Source organism: Eptesicus fuscus, chromosome 23 (assembly GCF_027574615.1).
Source record: "Eptesicus fuscus isolate TK198812 chromosome 23, DD_ASM_mEF_20220401, whole genome shotgun sequence".
NCBI classification, from domain to species: domain Eukaryota; kingdom Metazoa; phylum Chordata; class Mammalia; order Chiroptera; family Vespertilionidae; genus Eptesicus; species Eptesicus fuscus.
The window spans coordinates 12,756,542-12,776,244 of NC_072495.1; the positions used below are offsets into that span (position 1 = coordinate 12,756,542).

General features: G+C 57.6%; 2 protein-coding genes and 1 long non-coding RNA gene across 9 annotated transcripts in view; 1 reads left to right on the forward strand and 2 right to left on the reverse strand.

Annotated features, from left to right (window-relative positions):
* Nucleotides 1-26: 26 nt before the first annotated feature.
* Nucleotides 27-7,564, reverse strand: LOC114231947 (uncharacterized). Its single transcript, XR_008555250.1, has 3 exons — nucleotides 7,437-7,564; nucleotides 1,723-1,849; nucleotides 27-101 (listed from the first exon to the last, which is right to left on the reverse strand). It is a non-coding gene; the product is annotated as an uncharacterized LOC114231947 (long non-coding RNA).
* Nucleotides 7,565-7,685: 121 nt separating this feature from the next.
* Nucleotides 7,686-12,852, forward strand: CCDC74B (coiled-coil domain containing 74B). 2 transcript variants are annotated; one of them, XM_008142621.3, is made up of 8 exons: nucleotides 7,689-7,996; nucleotides 9,065-9,109; nucleotides 10,175-10,234; nucleotides 11,107-11,266; nucleotides 11,885-12,071; nucleotides 12,147-12,229; nucleotides 12,308-12,364; nucleotides 12,469-12,852. In XM_008142621.3, the coding sequence occupies exons 1-8, from the start codon at nucleotides 7,738-7,740 to the stop codon at nucleotides 12,605-12,607; spliced, it is 990 nt and encodes a 329-aa protein (XP_008140843.2). In that variant the 5' UTR covers nucleotides 7,689-7,737; the 3' UTR covers nucleotides 12,608-12,852. The 2 variants fall into 2 exon arrangements, with proteins under 2 accessions (XP_054568421.1, XP_008140843.2); XM_054712446.1 differs by having other exon boundaries at nucleotides 7,686-7,996; nucleotides 11,885-12,229.
* A 677-nt stretch (nucleotides 12,853-13,529) lies between these two features.
* The window catches only part of MED15 (mediator complex subunit 15), a 63,069-nt gene continuing 56,895 nt past the window's right edge, over nucleotides 13,530-19,703 (reverse strand). For 4 of the 6 annotated variants that reach the window (XM_054712442.1, XM_054712440.1, XM_054712441.1 and 1 more), the window contains 9 exons: nucleotides 18,033-18,169; nucleotides 17,808-17,935; nucleotides 17,449-17,583; nucleotides 17,303-17,366; nucleotides 16,579-16,645; nucleotides 15,950-16,110; nucleotides 15,686-15,852; nucleotides 15,157-15,259; nucleotides 13,530-14,475 (listed from right to left, as the gene is read on the reverse strand). In XM_054712442.1, the coding sequence (XP_054568417.1) occupies nucleotides 14,232-14,475; nucleotides 15,157-15,259; nucleotides 15,686-15,852; nucleotides 15,950-16,110; nucleotides 16,579-16,645; nucleotides 17,303-17,366; nucleotides 17,449-17,583; nucleotides 17,808-17,935; nucleotides 18,033-18,169 (1,206 nt within the window). In that variant the 3' untranslated portion in view covers nucleotides 13,530-14,231. The remainder of the gene's footprint in view (nucleotides 14,476-15,156; nucleotides 15,260-15,685; nucleotides 15,853-15,949; nucleotides 16,111-16,578; nucleotides 16,646-17,302; nucleotides 17,367-17,448; nucleotides 17,584-17,807; nucleotides 17,936-18,032; nucleotides 18,170-19,703) is intronic. The other 2 variants (XM_008142620.3, XM_008142619.3) reach the window with 1 other exon arrangement.

The following is a 19,703-nucleotide window of genomic DNA, read 5'->3' on the forward strand; positions in this document are numbered from 1 at the left end:
GTGGTGGCCCGTGTCGCCACCTGGTCCTTCAGGCCGGGCTCTCGTCCCCTGCAGGCATCGGGGATCTGGCAGGACCGCCCGTCCCTCTGCCATATTCTGGTCTACAACCAAAGATGATCAAGAGCGTTGTTTGTACCTTCAATAAAATCAAGTGTGCAAAGACAGTAACCTTTTGATACCACTTAAATATTGAAGTTACACAACAATTACATGTTCACTGTCAAAATTCCCCACGGGGCCTCACACACCTTTCATTATACAGATGACACCAGAGAGAACAACTCTGAAGAGGGATTTAAACCAGCCATCTTGTGGGGGCGGGAGTTTTCGGACTAAAAGTTGGGCTTTGTGTTTTTATGTGACTCCATGTAGTGGTATTTGGTAGCTTGTGACCAAAAATCCAACCAGGCTCGTAGCCCGTTCTTAACCCTGAGTCCTCCGGTGCCTGCGCTCAGCCCGCTGGGCGTCCTGTCGCCCCTCGCCCAGGGACCAGTGGGTTCACTTCAGCAGCAGAGACGGGCAGATGCAGACACAAGTGGCCGGGATGATAATGGGTCCCCAGAGGTTTGGGGATGCAGCTAGCACAGCCCCCAAGCTAGGTCTAAGCCACGGGTGGGGAACCTTTTTTCTGCCAGGGCCATTTGGATATTTATGACATCATTTGCAGGCCATACAAAATTATCAACTTAAAAATTAACCTGCTGCGAGAATCAAGATGGCAGTGAAGATAAACACCTACTCTCCACCTCCCGCAACCACGTCAAAATTACAACTAAAATACAGGACAACCATCATTCAGAACCGCCTGAAAGCTGGCCGAATGAAGTCCTACACTAGAGAAGTGGAGAACGCATTGAGATAGGAGGGATGGAGGCGCGGGATGGGCTGGTCCGGCACCCACGTGTGCCATGTTTTATTGTTTGTTTTTAATATATTTTATTGATTTTTTACAGAGAGGGATAGAGAGAAACAGCGATAAGAGAGAAACATCGACCAGCTGCCTCCCACACCCACCCCACCGGGGATGCGCCTGCAACCAAGATACATGCCCTTGACCGGAATCGAACCTGGGACCCTTCAGTCCGCAGGCCGACGCTCTATCCACTGAGCCAAACCGGTTTCGGCATGTGTGCCACGTTTTTAATTGGGAGGGGATCCCAGCCCCCCAGCCCAGGGTTCCAGAGCTGGGTAAAGTTCCGGTAACTTCAGGCCATAAAAAAACTAGCGGGAATTTTGGTTCAGGGACAGAGGTTGCTGGAATCCCACTGTTCCTCTTAAAGAGCCCGTGCACTCCTGCTTCTTCCGAGATCCAGCACTGGGGGACCCAGACACATGCGGGGAGTAACTAGATTGTCTGGCATTGGGGCAGGAGAGCCCCCAGAACAGCACGAGCTGGCACTGAGAGGTGTGTGTCGTCCCCGAGGATGGGGGTCCCAGAATGGGAACCCAAATGAGGCATGCATTCTGAGGAGCCCATGGGTATTCCTCCCCACCCATCTCCCTTGGAAAGCTCTGGGGCAGGTAGGGCTTCCAGGACGCTATCCCCCCTCTCTCTCTCGTTCTGGCTCCCCCTGTGTCCAGCCACACCTCCAGGCAAGGATGCCAGCAGCACCACAGAGACCACAACCCCCACCCCAGGCTGGTGCTGAGGGGGACTCAGTCACACCTGTGGTGTGGCACAATGCCCAGACCACAGACTCCGAGCCTCGGGGAGCCTCTTACCCAGGGCCAGAAGGTTCTGGTAGTTCTCCAGCATCACGTCCCGGTACAGGGCCCTCTGAGGCGAGTCCAGCTGGCCCCACTCCTCCTGGGTGAAGTCTACGGCCACATCCTTCAAAGTCACTGATTCCTGGGATGACACACATTCTCAGTCACCGGGGAGGGAGTGATTCCCATTGGGAATTAGGGTTAACCTCGGTGACCTGCTCCCAAGCGTGGAAGGTTGTGCTCAGACGTCATCTGTCATACAGTCCCACGTACACACCACAGCTGGGCCAGGAATCACCATCTGGCCTGGCTTTCTGGACCCGAAGGGCCCGGCTAACTGGGCAGCCCCTGTGCCTGCCACGCTGGACAGAAAGCTGCTGTGAAGTTCTGGGTAAGAATGTCAAACTTAGAGAACTTGAGAGAATAACAACCCAGAAACCCTGTGCAAATCTCACCGCTGCCAAAGGCCCTGACCCTAAGGAAGCAAACCCTGTGCTTACCAGCAAGTTCCGAGCCAAAGAGACCAAAGGAGCCATTCCATGTCCTTCCTGCCTGCCCCTCCCTCCTTTCTACTGAACTCTGCTCCCCTGCCCTCCCCAGGCGCATACAGGGAGGAACTGGACTGTCTGTCATCAGGGCAGGAACTCAGGGGTGGCTCTCACCCAGATGGGGGTGCTCACAGGGGTCATTGTTCCTGTGCTGGGACCTCCCCTGTCCCAGGGCTGACTGGCAGCCATATCTGAGTCTCAACCCTCCTGGAGCACACTGTTTGCTCCGCCCTGGGGATTCCCTGAATCCTGCCCCACCCAATCTGCAGCCCCACCCAAGCTGTTTGCAGCAACTTTTCCATATGAATGGCCTGTCCTGGCTCAGGCTTCAGACTTTGCTAAAATCTCTCAAACAAGCTGCAGCTGGTGACAGCGTGCCCCAAACCCATCAATAAAAGGCCCACGACCAGCACTAGCACCAGCCTGCCTTGCTTCACAGCCGGGCCTCGCCTCCTGCATAGCAGCTCTCCCACTGTCTTGCAGCTGGACCTCACAGCCAATTGGCCCGGAGGTCAACTCCTCCTAGAGATGCCAACAGCAATCAAGGCTCAACTACAAGACTGTGCACACAGCCCACACAGAGGCACCCTACAGCAGCTGTTGCCAACCTTTCAGACCTCACAGATCACCGGTTGGTGACCACTAACCTAGAGTGCCCAGCTCAGATGATGAGAGGCTGAGTCAAAAAGCTAAAGGAGGAGAAAAAACCAAGATGGCGGCATAGGTAAACACTTAAACTGCAGCCTCGCACAACAATTACAATTTCAAAAATACAACTAAAAGACAAAACGGACATCATCCAGAACCACAGGAAAGCTGGCTGACTGGAAATCCTACAACTAGAAGGAAAGAGAAAACCACAAGGAAAATCAGAGGAGCTGTAAAAGCCTGAGGTACGGAGACACGGGCGTGCATGTGCGGAGAGGACGGAGCCGGAGAGGAAGGGGTGGCTGAGTGCCTGGCTGGCGTTCTCTAGCAGGAAGGAGATAAAAGCTCTGGACTGCGCTGAACCCCAGTTCCTACTGCACTGAACCCCAGTACTGGGCGAGACCCTGGGGACCCAGACTCATACTGGGGGAATCTGGGCTGTAAGGCGGAAACTCAGGGGAGCAGTGAAAGGCAGAGCTCTGGAGGCGCGCACGTGAATGCGCACAGAGGACGGACTATTGACTGTGCCACAGGATTGCTCTAGCAGGAAGGAGACAAAAGCTCCAGACTGTGCTGAACCCCAGTTCCGACTGCACTGAACCCCAGTTCCGACTGCACTGAACCCCAGTTCCAGGTGAGAATCTGGGTATCCAGATTCATTGGGGGAGAGACTGGACTGTTTGGCAGCGGACGAAACTCAAGGGCGCCTCTCTCTCAGAGGTGCTTGCAGCGAGTACCGAGGGACACTGAGACCCAGGAACCTCATAGGGCGGGGCCGACGGGAAGCCAAGGCTGTAGGTTCCACCCTGAAGCTCCACCCTGAAACTCCACCCCATCCAAGCTGAGCACAGAGGCTTTTACAATTTTGCAAGTCTAGTTGAATAGTAGACACAGCTGATCCTCACAGCCAATTGGCCTGGAGGTCAACTCCTCCCACTGATACCAACAACAATCAAGACTTAACTACAACAAGGCTGTACACACAGTCCACAAAAGGGGTGCACCAAGAGTGTCCACCTCAGGTAACAGGGGAGGCCAAGCCACTGGCCCATATAGGACACCTAGCACACAAAGCTACCCTACCAACTCAGGGAAGCAGTGAAAATGGGGAGAAAAAGAAACAGATCACAAACCAAAGAAATGGAGGAAAACAAACGATTGGACATAGAGTTCAAAACCACGGTTATAAGGTTTTTCAAGAATTTCCTAGAAAAGGCCGATAAATTTAGTGAGACCCTCGAGGATATGCGAGAGACCCTCGAGGATATGGACAAGGACCAACTAGAAATTAAACATACACTGACTGAAATAAAAATATTATACAGACACCCAACAGCAAACTAGAGGAATGCAAGAATCAAGTCAAAGATTTGAAATACAAAGACGCAAAAATCACTCAACTGGAAAAGCTAAAAGAAAACAGAATCCAAAAATTTGAAGATAGTGTAAGAAGCCTCTGGGACAACTTCAAGTGTACCAACATCAGAATTATGGGGGTGCCAGAAGAAGAGAGAGAGCAAGATACTGAAAACCTATTTGAAGAAATAATGACTGAAAACTTCCCCCACCTGGTGAAAGAAATAGACTTACAAGTCCAGGAAGCGCACAGAACCCCAAAAAAAGGAATCCAAAGAGGACCACACCAAGACACATCATAATTTAAATGCCAAGAGCAAAAGACAGAGAATATTAAAAGCAGCAAGAGAAAAACAGTTAATTACCTACAAGGGAGCACACATACGATTGTCAGCTGATTTCTCAACAGAAACTATGCAGGCCAGAAGGGAGTGGCAAGAAATAGTCAAAGTGATGAATAGCAAGAACCTACAACCAAGGGTACTCTACCCAGCAAAGTTATCATTCAGAATTGAAGGTCAGCTAAAGAGCTTCACAGATAAGAAAAAGCTAAAGGAGTTCATCACCTGCCAAACCAGTATTATATGAAATGCTGAAAGGTATTCTTTCAGAAGAGGAAGAAGAATAAAAAGGTAAAGATAAAAATTATGAACAACAAATGCATATCTATCAACAAGTGAATCTAAAAACCAAGTGAATTAAAAATCTGATGAACAGAATAAACTGGTGAATATAACAGAATCAGGGGCATAGAAAGGGAGTGGACTGACAACTCTCAGGGGTAAAGGGGTGTGAGGGGTGCGGGAAGAGACTGGACAAAAATCGTACACCTATGGATGAGGACAGTGCGGGGGAGGTAAGGGAAGAGGGTGGGATGGGAACCAGGTGGAGGGGAGCTTTGGGGGGGAAAAAGAGGAACAACTGTAATAATCTGAACAATAAAGATTTACTAAATTAAAAAAAAAAATTTAAAAAGCTAAAGGAGTTCATCACCACCAAACCAGTATTATATGAAATGTTGAAGGGAGGAGAAGAGGGAGGAGGGGGAGGAGGGGGAGGAGGGGGTGGGGAGGGGGGGAATAGGGGGAGGAGGGAGAAAGAGGAGGGAGGTAAAAAACATGAACAATAAAATGGCAACAAATACATATCTATCAACAGTCGAATCTAAAAATCAAAATAAATGAACAAGAAATCGAATGAACAAAATAAACTGGTGAAAAAAATAGAATCAGAGGCATGGAAGCATGGAACAGACTGACGAATCTCAGAGGGAAGGAGGGAGGAGGGTGTGGGGAGAGATTAACCAAAGATCTTACCTGTGGACACAGACAATAGGGAGGTGAAGGCCTGGGCTGGGAACCGGGTGGAGGGGGGCAAAGGGGAGGAAGAAAGGGGGACATCTGTAATACTCTCAACAATAAAGACGTAAAAACTAATAATAAATTAGCCTGCTATATTTGGTCAAACATTTAAGTAATTCACCCCTCATGCCTTGGCAGGGCCAGACCAAATGATTTCCTGGGCCTCATGTGGCCATGGGCCGGATGTTCCCCACCCGGGTCTAAGCTGTGAGAATTTTGCTTTCTGTCCTTCAACACGTCAGAGTCTCCTTTAATACAAAAAAAAAGACGCACAGAAAAAACACCAAAAAAACCCCACAAAAACCTGGTGATCCTGGAACATGTGTTGTACTTTCTGTGCCTTCTGGAAGCTGAGGGTCACATGCAGCTGGGAACTGAACTGTGCACTTAGCAGCCCACATGAGCATCTCGTCAGGCTGGCTTGAGCATTGACAGATGAACTGGTTTTTATTACCAGACTCATTAAGTCAAGAGAAGAGATCCGAACACCCCAGGAGAGGATGGCCTGGGGTCAGGTGTCAATGGCACCATTTCCCCACTACACCCCCTTCTCCGCTCCCCCTGACGGGAGTCCATCCCTGCCCACAAGGATGGGGTAACCTCCCCTTGACCATCTCCCTGCACAACCCTCCAGTCCACATTTCTCTCCCGCTCTATTTTCTTCACCTGAAAACATTCTCCAACACGCTCAAAAGCACAAATGAGCCCAGCTGGCGTGGCTCAGTGATTGAGCGTCAACCTATGAACCAAAAGGTCACGTTTCAATTCCCAGTCAGGGCACGTGCCTGGGTTGCAGGCTTGATCCCTAGTGTGGGGCGTGCAGGAGGCAACCATTATTCTCTCTCATCACTGATGTTTATTATCTCTCTCTCCCTTCCTCTCTGAAATCTATAAAAATATATATATTTTTAAAAAGCAAAAATAAAATGCTCTATTTCGCCCACACATCCATCAGCTGTGAAATAGCCACCTGCTATGTGCACCCTCAGCTGTACTGGGGATACAATAGGCAGGATCACCCATTGCCCTAAGGCCTCGTGGTGCAGGGCCTAGAAGTCATAAAGAACTAAGAATGGTAAGGTCAAGGAGGGGCCTGGCTTCCAGTGGTCAGGGGCTGGGAGGTGGTATCTGGGGGGAGCAGACAGTCTGAGAGGATAGCCTGCAGCACCCCGTGGCTTGTGCCTGAGAAGCCAGGAGCAGAATGGGGGGACTGGGGTGCCAGCTGCTTCCAGGCGGGGCGCATGGGGACCTGACCAAGCACAGTGATCCCAAGTTAAAGTTTGCCACACTCTTCCTCCCGGGGGCACGCCTGCACCTTCCCCCATCCATTCCCTCTCTCTTCCGCCCCCGCCCCACCCCCAGGCCCTTTACCGGCAGCTTCCTCACTCCCAAGCTCCAAGGGCCCTCCCTTCCTTTGCGTCTAGAACTTGCTGCCTAACCCCCTTTCTTCTAGGAATTACTTTTCCTACCTCTGTAACTCACCCCACTTACTCTTACAGTTGGGTTCTTGGCTCTGAATTCTTTCCTGGCCAGAACCCAAGTGCCGCGGTTGTTGAACCCAGGTTTGGTCTGACCCCACCGGTCAAACACCTGCTGCCGTTCCCGCTGCCTTGACATCCTGACATCCTGACGCCGCCACCCAGGCCCCGGCTTCCTACTGTGACTCAGACTGTGCCCCTGCTGTTGTGTTTCGGTTCCAGAGAAGCAACAAAACCATCTCCAAGGCTGACCTCAGGGCCAGCTGCAGTGAATAATGACGCCCTGCCCTGATGCCGGCCAATCAAGCGGTGCAGACCACCGCCCTGAAAGGACGCACCTGGAAAACTGCTGACCGGGGATTCAGCCTGCGCCTGCGGTACGTTCGAACCCGGGACCCTGCAGCCCGCAGGCCGAGGCTCTACCCGCTGCGCCAAGCCGGCCGGGGCGGGTTCCTTTTAAGTTACGTTCCGCGCCCCCAGGCGGAAAGAGAACCCCCTCAGGCCCCGCCCCACCCGCACTCCCCGCCCCGCCCATCAACGCCCCGCCCCCTAGGTCGCGCCCGTTTCCATGGCGACGCGGCACTAGGCCGGGGCTGCCCGGCCACCGAGGGGAGGAGCGGCGGCGGCAGCTGCGGCGACATGAACACAACAGGGGTGGCGGCCGGGCAGCCGCCCCCCAGCTCGGAGACCCCGAGCTCCCGGGGCGCACAGCGCCCGCGCCATCGCTCGTCCGCGGCCCTCCACCTCCTGGGGCAGCAGGCCGCGCACCTCGGGCTCGGCGAGGCGCAGAAGCGGGTACTGGACCTGGAGAAGAGCCTGCAGTTCCTGCAGCAGCAGCACTCCGAGACGCTAGTCAAACTCCACGAGGAGATTGATCACCTGAAGCGGGAGAACAAGGGTGAGTCCAGGTGGCGGCCGGGACACCGCGCCCCCCCGCGGTGGGACCGGAGACACAGGAAGACCTGCCCTCCCGGTATCTATCCTCAGCACCAAAGCAGCACATGGACTCTAGAACACGCAAGGTTTAGGGAGGACTCGGGGCAGCAAGCCCACCCCGGGGCCTACCAAGTAGGGGCTCAGGCTCCCTACCCCAGACCAGCCCCCCACTCCTCCCCTCCAGCCATGGGTCTTCCTGGAAGGTGGCCTCCTGGTCAACTGCCCATCTGGCAGGGCGGGTCTGGCTGCATCATCTCCCACAGTCACCCGGTCAGCCCTCTTTTCGGTAGGCAGGGCCAGGCCCACCTCGTTTTTAAAACTCTTTAGAGAAGTAAAACATACCCTCAAGAGTAGCTCAGTGACCGTTCGCACACTAAGCACACCCAGATCAAGGGCAGACCTGTTGGCCCAGAAGGATCCCTGGGCTCCACCAGCCTCTCCCCAGACATCTGTGCCCTGTGCCCTTGTGTCTCCTCAGGGCAGACCCACTTCCTAATTTTACACCCCTCGAGGGTCCTCAGCCCCCTGGGCGAGGCCTGAAGCAGAACTTGAGGCCTCCACCATGGGACCCTGCCCCTCTCTCTGGCCTTCCTCACACTTGAGCTCTCCATGTCTTCTGGAGTCTCCCCCGTCCCTCCCTGCTATCAGCCGTGTCTTGGGCACTTGGTTGAGGCACTGACTACATCTGCTCATCCATGGCCAGGGGCTCCTAAAAGCTGGGTCATCCTGACTCATCCCTCTACCCTTGGAACCAAGCTCTCCCCCCCGTCCCCCCTCCTGGCAGAGGGTGCCCTGCAGACGTCATGGATGAAGGGTGGGATTTTGGGTGAGGCTCTCATGCAGGGCTTTGGCTCAGGGAACAGCCAGAGGCATTCCCAGCCTTAAGGTGCCCAAGGCAAAGGCTTGGCCCCTGGGACAGGGTCCCTGAGGCATCTTGGGGACTCAGCAGAGAGAGGGTGGGGAGGGCAAACCAAGCTTCTCTCAAATGGCTGTGGCTTTGAAAATGACGAGAGCATGTGCTTGCTTCCAGATCTCCATTACAAGCTAATAATGAATCAGAAGTCACATAGGAGAGGTAAGACTGAGGCCCACAGTGCCTGATGGGAAGTCACCACTGTCAAGGGCAGCCCCTCTAGACTGCCTGTGCCCACCAGCTGCTGGGGCCCACGCACTGTCCTAGTGGTGAGGGGTCCTGGAGGATCTGGACAGACAGACACCACTGCACCCAGCCACGGTCTGGGTGACAAGCACAGAAGGTGCCACTCTCAGGGAGCCCAAGGCCTGAGGTCTGAACAGTAGGGTCAGTGGGCAGAACGGCTGCCGGTGGGAGTGCCCAGGCCCGCCCTGCCTTCCCCAGCCTCACTGCCTTGGTGAGCTCTTTCACTTGGCTGCTGCTCTGGCCTCTCCTGTGTCCCTCTGAAATGCTGGGAGCCCAGCCCAGCCCTGTGGCTCTGTCTCTCACTCCCTGGGATGGCAGATATCCTCCCTACCATCTCAGAAGCAACTGTGGAGTCTGGGAGAAGAAAGTGCAGGACACAGAGACCTGCAGCCACTTGTCCAAAGTCCTCCCTCATCTGTGGCCCATTCACTCTACCTGCCCCCAGCCCAGCCCAGACTGCTCTGGGCTTGTTCTCCCCCCTAACGTTTGGGGCCAGACATGACACTGAGTGGTGCCAGCATGGAGTGCTCCGGGGGGAGGGGGGGGGGCGGTGTCAAGGCTCTTTCTTCCTGGGGGACACAGAGAATGGGATGTGGGGGCCCGACTTTAGTGGGGCAGAGCAGCTCCAGTGAGCTGTCCTAGACACACAGTGACGCCCATTTAGCGGTCCCAGTCCTGCAGTGTAGGGGGGTCCCTGAAGGGACAGCAGGAGAGGTTGTGTGCCTTCAGGATCTGCCTACTTCTAAGGCCCCAAGCCCCCTTCTTTGTGGCCTTGGCTCCCTCAGGCACCGGCTGGGTCTGGGGCTGCCTCACCAGAGCATTGGAGAGGGCTCTGCATGAATTCCCCGGGCCCACGGCCTGCAAGGCCAGGAGGCGGGCGCAGGAGGGCCCAGCCTCTTGCTGTGCAGAAGCTGCTGGGGAAAGTGGAACATAAGCATCACTGCTGCCATCGGGGGTTGAGCCCTGCACGTTTGCCCACAGGTAGCATCACCAATTCCAGCTTTCAGTCCATCAAGCCCATTCCAAACTCAGTGATGTCAGGTGAGCCTGCCAGCACCCTCAGTGTGCTTGGGGGAGGGCAAGTGCCCCACTGTTAGGCAGCCCTGGGGGTGGGGAGCTGGTGCCTTTGCCAGGCCCCAAGGACTTGAGGGTTAAGGGGCAACTAAAGGGAGCCAAGGAGGGTGCGGTGAGCTGAAGCCACCAGACGGGGGCTGAGGTGGATGGGACGGGGCTGTGGGTCAGCCAGAGGGAGGCTGCAGAAACAGTGATGTCAAGGAGGCGCACAAGGTCCCACAGCAGGCCCCCGGGAGCGGGTGTGGGCAGACTCACTGACAGCCTCTCTGTGTCGTCTTCCAGAGACAGGGTGGGGAGCTGGCTTCCCTGCTTGTAGTGTCCCCGCAGAGCAGGCAGGACGCAGGTCCGATGGCCCCGGCGTCCTTTGCAGCATGGAGAGCCTCTTCTCCCCACGCTGCCTCCTGGGAGGCCAGGCATGCTTATCGGGAGCGCACCCGCTCTACGTAGGAACCAGGCAGGCCATGGATCTTGTTCTGGGAAAGTAAACCTGTGCAGCTGGATCGGGGCCTCTCATTCAGTTTCCTTTTGTCCCAAATGGGGTTCTGCTTTAGTCAGGGGACAGCTGCAGGGCCACCCCACCCCCAGCATTTTCGGAAGCCTGGGAGGAGACTGGCCCTGTTTCAGGTGTCAGAGCATTCAGGAGGCTCTGCCCACAGGCTTCATCCTCAGACCCTCATTCCTGTTTTCCAGCAGGAGGCTCTGTTACCATCTACCCTTTACCAGGAGGAAACTGAGGCAGGGGGCGGGGGCTCCTTGGGCACACACAGCTGATCCTGGAGGACTTGGGCACAAATGCTTGATGCCCGCAGTAATTGGCCCTGTCTGGGTCTGACCTGTAGCCAACTCTCAAAACAAGGCCAGGCCTCAGCTCAGCTCCAAGAAGCAAGACTCAAAAACTGATGCTCCCCAGAAGACGGACCTGGACGAGAAGACTCTGGCTGCTGCCCTGCTTCACAGCAGCAAGTTGGACAAAGCCCCCGGGGCACAGAGGCCCTCCAAGTAAGGCGTTTAGTAGGTTCACAACCTGGAACCAGCCCATTGCTTTGCCTTCCAAATGGGCTGACCTCCAGCTTGAACTAAGCTGGGGGTCCTACAGGGTCCCTGTGCTGACCTGAGCCCACAAGAGGGGCCAGCAGCAGCCCCTAAACCATTTTCTCCAAGAATTTGGCCTCCAAACGAGCTTGCTTTTCACCAAGCATAGAGTCAGGTTTCCAGGCTCCACCTGGGAAACTCACTTGGCCATGGGAAGGCACAGTCAGCAGGACACCCCAGGTTTTGGAACGTCCCTGGAAAGCAGCAGGGAGTCTGTACTTTGCACCAGAAAAGGGACCCCATTGTCCCCCAGGTAGTACAGCCAGCAGGACAGGCTCCTGCTTCTCTCTGCTCAGCCCTTAGATTCCCTCTTGACCAGTTCTACCAAGTTTGGGGTCAGGACAGCTTGAACCATGCATGCGCACCTTGTGAGGGGAGGAAGAGATGGGCCCAGATCACTGGCCCCAGAGACCCCCCAGTGCACCCTGGTCAGCAGAAGGCAGCCAGGCCCCTGCCCTAAGAGTTGGTGGGTGGCTAGTCCAATTCTGGCAGGCCACCTCTGGGCTGCTGCACTGACTGTTTCAGAGATGAAGTGGAGACCTTTAATTCAGAGGCCACCTCGGTGGCAGGCAGCCAGCACAAGAGCAAGCAGGTGATGGGGGTGCCCCGCCTGATGAACCTGCCCCCCCACTTGCGCAAACCCACCTCACTTCAGCAGTGTGAAGTGGTCATCCGCCAGCTGTGGAATGCCAACCTCCTGCAGGCCCAAGAGGTGAGGCTCGGGTGGTGGGGCGCAGCCCTGGCGGCTCTGCAGCCTTGGCCGCCATGCCTTCTCCCTGTCTTGCAGCTGCAGCATCTCAAGTCTCTCCTGGAAAGGACCCAGAGGTCATCGCAGGCTGGCTCCGAGGAGGCTGACCCGGCTTCTCCTAAGTGAGTGCCCAGTATGGCTCTTGCCCCAACACAGCAGGGGCTTGGCCGTGCGGGGCTCACTGCTTCTTCCTTCCCCAGTGACCAGGAAGCTATGCAGCTCCCCAAGGTCCCCAGCAAGGGCGTCTCGAGGAAATGGTGAGTCCAGGGGCACAGGACGGTGGGGCACCTGCGAGGAGGAGGGGGCGGGGCACAGCAGAAAGGAAGTCCTGGCTCCGTTGCCCGCCCTCTGCCCCTGCCAGCCTGATCCTGAGCCCCATTCCTGTGTCGGAGCGCGCCATCCTGCCCGCACTGAAGCAGACCCTGAAGAACAACTTTGCTGAGCGGCAGAAGAGGCTGCAGGTGGTGCAGAGCCGGCGGCTGCACCGCTCCGTGCTCTGAGTGCCTGCCCCGCGCAGCCCGCACTGTGGTCCCGCCAGGCCCAGATCACAGCTGGGGACACTCACCCTCTCTAGGCAGCATCCCAGAAAAACTCCACATAAACCAAACTCACGGCAGATAAAGTCCTTGGTCTGAGAACTGAAAAACGTTTATTTTCTTGCTCAGTATTTTGCTATTCTGCATTTACACAAGAACGTGTTAGAAGTATTACTTCACCTGTTGAAGAATAAAGCTTGTTTCTCCCAGTCCGAGTCTAGTCCCTCGCTGGCGGTCAGGCGCTGCCGCCCTGGGAGGCCCCCAGCTCCGCGCCCTGTAATGGGGGCTGGGGAGGGGGCGCTGGCGGCCGCCCTGGAAACAAGCTTCGTGTGCACTCCCTTATGGGGTTCAGGGGCCTTTCCTGCCTGGGCTGCCTTCCGGCACAGGCACTCGGGTCTTCTGCTTGACCAGACACTCCTCAGGGCAAGACAATGTCCACCTACCTCGGCGACATCTTGTGTCCACACTGACATGGGCCATGAGCCACACTGCTGAGCCCAGCAGCCCCCTGTGGAGGGCCACAGTCAAGGCCCCAGGAGAATGGTCCTCTGCAGGGTGCTGGGCCTTAAACTGTGATACCCCACCCTGTGAGGGCCTCACATCAACCCCTCAATCGCCAGAACAGCAGCTTCCTCTTACATCTCATGGGTGTTCCTCAGGGCTAATCTCTGCCTCTTCCAGCTTCAGGGAACAGGGACTTTGCCAGACCCCTGGAGGTGAACCAGGAGGAGGCATCAACAGTCAGATGAGGGTGCACTAAGGTCTGGGCATCCATGGCCATCTCCAAGGTGGGGGACCTGGCTCAGCCCTGACAACACCCCTCACTGAATAGTAGGCTCTGGACTCACCGGGGTGGGGTGGGGCACAGTGACAAATTCATGAGAAACACAGGAATAATAAATTTATTATAAGAACCACAGAAGATATAGTAGTGCACATACAAAAGAGGGAACCTCTGACACCAGAGGGCTGGCTGATGCTTCATCAGGGAGCCCTCCCTCTCTGGAGTGGCTCTGAGGATACCAGGTCCAGAGGATGGCACCCTGACCCAAAAGTGAGCCCAGCTAGTGCACATGGTGCCAGGGACAGGCTTCCCCCAGAATCCTCTGCTCCCCAGGCCCCAGGGCTTGGAGGGAACATGCCGTGAGGTGTGAGGTCCAGCTGGTAGTGGCGACTTGCAACCATCCACAGGCCAGACTTCCTTCTGAGACACACTGGTGCCCCTGGATGGGGAGCCTCCCTACGGCAGGCCCCGTACGAACCCCACACTACGAGCAGAGAATTCTGTGTGTTTTAAGGATTTCCTACAGAAATGGGTAGAGTGTTTTCTGGCACACACACAAGGGGCTGTAACAGGGCCCCGACTTCTCCCTGGGAGTCAGGGAGGACAGGGGCCCTGCAGGTGTCAAAGGGACAGCAGCCTGAGGAGCGCAGGCCCGGGGGCGTGTCTGCCACTCCTACCTCAGAGGACTCCAGAGCCCCTGTCCCAGTCCGGTTCAAGTGTGGGGAAACGCTTGGTAGGTCCCCAAGGCAGAAGATAAAAGCAGGAAAGCTAACCTAAGCCCAGGCTCTCTAGGGGAGCCAACACCTAGAAAGGTCCGACACAGGTGTGTATCCTCTGTGGCCCCAACAAGGCTGCCAGCCGACCCGTGGCCCCTGGTGGGCTGGCAGCCCGAGATGCAGCCGTGGTGGCGGCTAGGCAGCCGAGAGGCAGGCCTGGTGGATGCTCTCCGCCCAGGTGTTGAGCAGGGCCGTAACTGAGTGCTTGTCGGGGAGCTGCAGCAGCCTCGAGGTCATGCATTGGTGCACCGACTGCAGGAAGGGGTTGGCGTCTGCAACAGAGCAGTGGGTCTTGAGCACTGTGCCCTCCTCCAGGACAACGGGCACTGTGCAACTCTTGTATGGGCACCTGCCCTCACAGGCACAGAGCTGGCGTCGGGGGCACTTCTCAGCCACGGCTACCTGGGATGCCATCGCCCATGCGCCGCTGGTGGCTGTCAGGCTCTCCCCGGCCCAGTGTCACTGGAGAACTGCAACATGAATGGACCTGGAGCCCAGGGCTTTCCCTCAGGGATAGCCTCAGCCCTAGTCCTGGTCCCGTGTGTGCCAGGTCTGAGCCCTCACGGGGACTCATCAATGAAGCCCTCTGGGCCTCTGAGAGCCATGTCACCCAGATGGGTTCCCCTGACCCCAAGCTCCTGTCTGTCCCCCAGGCCAGCCCTGCAGAGGCCCACAAGGGCCGCTGGAACAGCTGGGCCTGGGTCTGCTCACTCCTCACCTATTGTACACGGATGCCCTGAAGTTGCAGGACAAAGGGACGCAATGGGGGTAGATACCCTTCTTTCTCCAGTGGCTGCTGGGCAACCTGCTCTTGTCCATAAAGGGGAGCCAGAGGAGGAGAGGGAGGGACCTCAGCTTGGGCGGCACATGGAGGAAACCCTGGTTGCTCAGAGCTGACCCTGCCTGCCCTGAGTCCCAGGCAGGGACTCCTCACAGCCGTCCTCTCGGCTCACCCACCGTACTGCCACTGCCGGTTGATCCACAGCGGGCTCTGGGCGGGGTAGTCGGCAGGCACACTGAGCTCCAGTGGTGGCACGCTCGGGAGATCCTTGTCATCTGCAACACAAGAGGCTGTGCCTATTCCCCGCTCACCCTGCCGCCCAGCCCTGCTTCTGGTGAGGCTGCAAAGCCTGGAGGACACTGGCTCTAGGGCCTCAGGCAGCAGAGCTACCCCTGGACAGGAGGGCTGGACTTCCCTGGCACAGGGGAGAGGGGAGTGCTGGGCTCGAGGTCCAGCCCTCGGAAGATGTCCTGGGGCCAGACGTGTAAGGATCAAGGACAAGCAGGCAGGCTCCTTTGGGCCTGGGGCTGTGCTGTGAGCCTGGGGGCCTGCAGGAGGCTGAGCGCGGTGCACAGTCGGGTTGGGCCAGTTCTGAGGCGAAGCCTGGAAGCTGTGTTCTTAGCACCCCCGTGGCCCGGAGAAATGGTGGAGTCCTGGGGCTGGGCTCACTCCTCGGCAGCCCTCCCCTCCCCGGTCCTCACCCAGCTTGCATATCAGGTGGACGGTGCCGTTGTTACTGCAGTGAGAAGGGTCCAAGTTCACCAGGAACTTGGGGTCTAATCTGGCCACCTCCCCCTGGAGCACGTTGGGGATGCTCTGCCGCTCATCCTCTTCAAGCTTCCGCTTCCGGGTGCACACCACCGGTGCCCTGGAGGAGGCGATCGTGGTGACCACACCGGGCTAGGCTGTGGCCTGTAGCCCCACACCTGCGCCCACCTCAAGGCTAAGCCCTGGGCTGTACATACGTGATGGGTGGGCCATGGATGGCCGTCATGGCTGGCACAAATGTGCGGTACAGGGAATGGTTGAAGACGGGCGAGCGGATGTTGGCCAGGACGGCATCCAGGAGCGGCTGGCACAAGTACTGCTGCTTGGTTGGTGGTACCGGGGGTGGTGGGGGCGTGGGCTGGTACAGGATGGATGGGGTCAGCAGCCTCCTCTTGGGAAGACTCTCCTGAGCCCAAGGCCCTCACCCTCACTTACAGCCAGACTTCCCGAGGCTCCCCACCACCTCCAACCCCTGCAGTCCAAGATGGCCAATCCTGGACACATTCTCCCTGAGTCCCCTCCCACCAGGGCCTGGCCTATTGCTTGGCAAGTGGAGGCAGCTTAAAGGAAAACCCACAGCTTGGGGGTTGGAGGAAGCACCCACAGGCCACAGCTGGAGGGCAATTTCTCCCACCTCCCCACCACCCACAGCAGACCTACCTGGAAGAAAACTCCAAGCAGGGCACCCAGGCTGAGCCGTGAGCCCCCTCTGCCCACCCTGGACAGTGAGGGCAGCTCTCAGCCTGTGGTTCCGAGTCACTGTCGGGTGCGCCCTGACATTCCCTGCTGCCTTCAGAACCTCACCAGACCACGGCACCCCACTCACCACCGCCATGTCATTCTTGAGTTTCTCCAGGGCAATCTCACACTTCTGCAGAGTTTTCAGGGGGCACCTGTGGGGAGAGGGTATGTGGCTGACCCCCTGTGCTAGAGGCTGGGGGAACTGGCAGCTCACGTGTGCTAATCCCAACCACACCCACCTGACCTCCCCTGGACAGTCAGGCCGGGAGCCTTGGCTACTGGAACCGTCCACAGGAATCCAGAGCCTAAGGCCTGGTGGTCCCACCCCAAGAGCTGCTCAGTCCTGATCAGCAGAACAAGGCACAGGTAGGCCAGGGCCCAAATGAGGGTCAAGCCAAGAAGGCCTGTGGGCCATCACACTCTAACAGGCCAGTCCTGCAGTGTCTAGCACTCTGTCCCGAAAAGCAAACCAGGAAGGAGACAGTCTGAGCCAAGGGAGTAACCTGAGGCCAGTCCACACGCAGTTCTGTGGCGCTGTGTCGAGAGCCTGGCACTCCACCGCCTCCCGAGTGCTTCTTAAGGCTCTGTCTTATGAGGGCCCCAGAAGCTGACGCTGGAGTTGGGCTGTGAGCTGGGCTGGCCCACAGCTGGCAAAGGTGGGGGCAGGGGCTTAGAGCCACAACTAAGTAGAGCCCCAGCCCCTTCTCTATACTCTGCACGGTCCTAGCCTGGCCAAGCAGCAGCCTGGGATCCCCCATGAGCTGTGGGTGTAGCACCGCCCTCCCCCGGGGGCCTGAGGACATGCTCACCTCTTGGAGGGGTCAGTCAGGATGTCCAGAAGGCTCTTCATCTTACTCAGGTCCTTTTTCCTGTCTGGAACAGAAGAGGGGATACTAAGACACAGCCTGGGAGTCTGCCGCTCCCACCCCAACCCCCGTGCAGGCCCCACCCTCACCTTCATTCTTGTCGATCTTGTTGATCATGCGGCGTAGGGGCTCGATGTACTTGGACAGCTGCTTCAGCTTGTCCAGGTACTGCTGCTCCTCGGCCTGGCTGGAGCCCGCTGGGCTCATGACTGAGCTGGGGTTTACTGCAGGACAGAAGCTGGTGAGCCCAGCCAGTCCACAAGGCCCGACTCTCTGCAAACCCTCAAGATGGGGTGCTCGGGCTCCAAGGGGCTCGGGTTTGCCCACGCCCACAAGCGAGGCCTCATGAGGGTGAGGGGTTGCCCTCAGCATCTCAACTCCCAGGGCTAATGTGGGTGACACGACTGGCCCTGGGTCTCAGGCTATGCCCATCCCCAACCCGACTTACCAGGGGTGTTTAAAGGTCCCGGGGAGGGGACACTGAAGTTCTGCGGGGTGCGCGCTGTCACTGGACTCTGGGAGGGCTGTGGTGAGGGGCTGGGCAGGAAGCTACTGGGGGATGGGGCAGGGCCGGAGCTGCAGCAAAGGGAAAGGGAGCGTGTCTGTGAGCTGTGGGCACCAGCAGGGCCCTCCCTGTGAGCCAGGCAGGGAGGGGCACCCCGGCCAGGCCTACCTGACGTTGGAGTTGGGCTGTGAGCTGGGCTGGCCGGGCTGCGGGGACGGCTGTGGGGGAGGGGGCATCGACTGCGGGGTCTGCACCTGCTGGCCCGGCGACGGCGAGGACAGCATGGTGAGGCTGTTCTGGCTGACCTGGAAGTGGAGGGGGCTCAGCCTGCTCGCCTGCCACCCACTCTCACTCCCACTGTCCCCTTGTTCCCACCCGCTCAGACTTGGGGACCCCACGTGGCTGCACGCACAGCCCCTTCTGTCTCTCACAGCCTCACTGCATACCCTTGTCTTTCTTCGATGCCCTGCTTCTCAAATACTAATACAGGCACGTGCCCCACCTCTCGGGTACACACACACACGGTGACCAACACCTGGCTGGGGAGCCCTTGCTCCATGGGGGAGACCCATGAAGAACGGGGCCTTCTGCGCTGAGACAAGCATCCCCTTGCGCCTGCCGCTCCGTGTGGGAGACTGTGGAGCGGGAGGCCAGGGAAGGCTGTGGCCCTGGAGGAGCTCTCCTCTGTAAACCCGCTCTGTGGTGGGTAAGACCATCCTTCACTTAACGGGAGCAAAGTGGCCCAGGCCAGCCCTCACCAGCATGCCTCACCTGGGGCTCTGGGTCTGGACCTGCAGGTCCCTCTGTCACGTGAGTGGCTCAGCGTCATTCTCAGAAGCTGCTGCCTTGTTTGCAGAGCCAGGGCTCACCCTACTCCCTGCAGTCCTCATTGAGGAGACACAACAGAGTCAACTGCACGCTGTCCTCACTAGGGAAGTCCCATTCCCCTGTGAGCTCCACAGGATGAAACCACACGCCCTAGGACTCTGGGACGAGGATGTGTGAAGCAACCCCTTTCCACAGTGAAGCTCAGGGTGGCAGTTCCAGGTGTGAGGACAACTATGGAGAGACGCCTGCCCGCCAGCCCTGGGTAACTGGCCTCTCCTGGAATAAGCCCTGAAGAGAGCTGCCTCGCCCAGTACTGACTGATGGTGGCATAAAGGCCCAGCCCCTCCACAGCGGGATCACCCAAAGGCCCTGCCAGCCTGAGCACTCCCAAGGGTTGGCAGTGACTTCTCCCACAGCCTAGCCAACCTCCTTGCACTCCTAGCACCACCTCAGCGCCTGCTTTGCATAGCCCAGCCCACACCCCGCCTCCTGAACCATCCAGTTCCATAGACCGACTGCCCTCTCCCACACACTCCTCCACCATGGCACTGGGAGTGCTGGGTTAGGATCACTCGGAGTGCGTCGCTGCATTCCAGTCCTCCTGTGGGAGCAGGAAGGAACGTCTGAAAGAGCCCGGATCCCACCAGGAAAACAGGATGCCATCTCCCCTATCCCCCTACCCCACTAGGCGGGCAGGGGCAGGCATGGGGCCCTGCCCTTCCTCCCCCACTGCCTGGAACAAGCTCCAGGAGAGAATGGCTTCTCCTCCTGTTCTCTGGCTTCCTCCCCACCCCACCGAGTGTGTGGGACGGAGCAGCAGGGGGCACAGAGGCCACCTCATGGCACTTCCAACACGGCTGGGTCAGAGAGGCACACATTCAAGCCGGAAGTGGAGGGGCTGGAGTGAGGGAGCTTGAGGGGAGCAACATGGTTCCAGGTGTTTCATGCTGACATCAGCAGGGGCACAAACAGGGCCTGGAGCAGCTTAGTTCCCCCCCGCCCTTCCCCCCC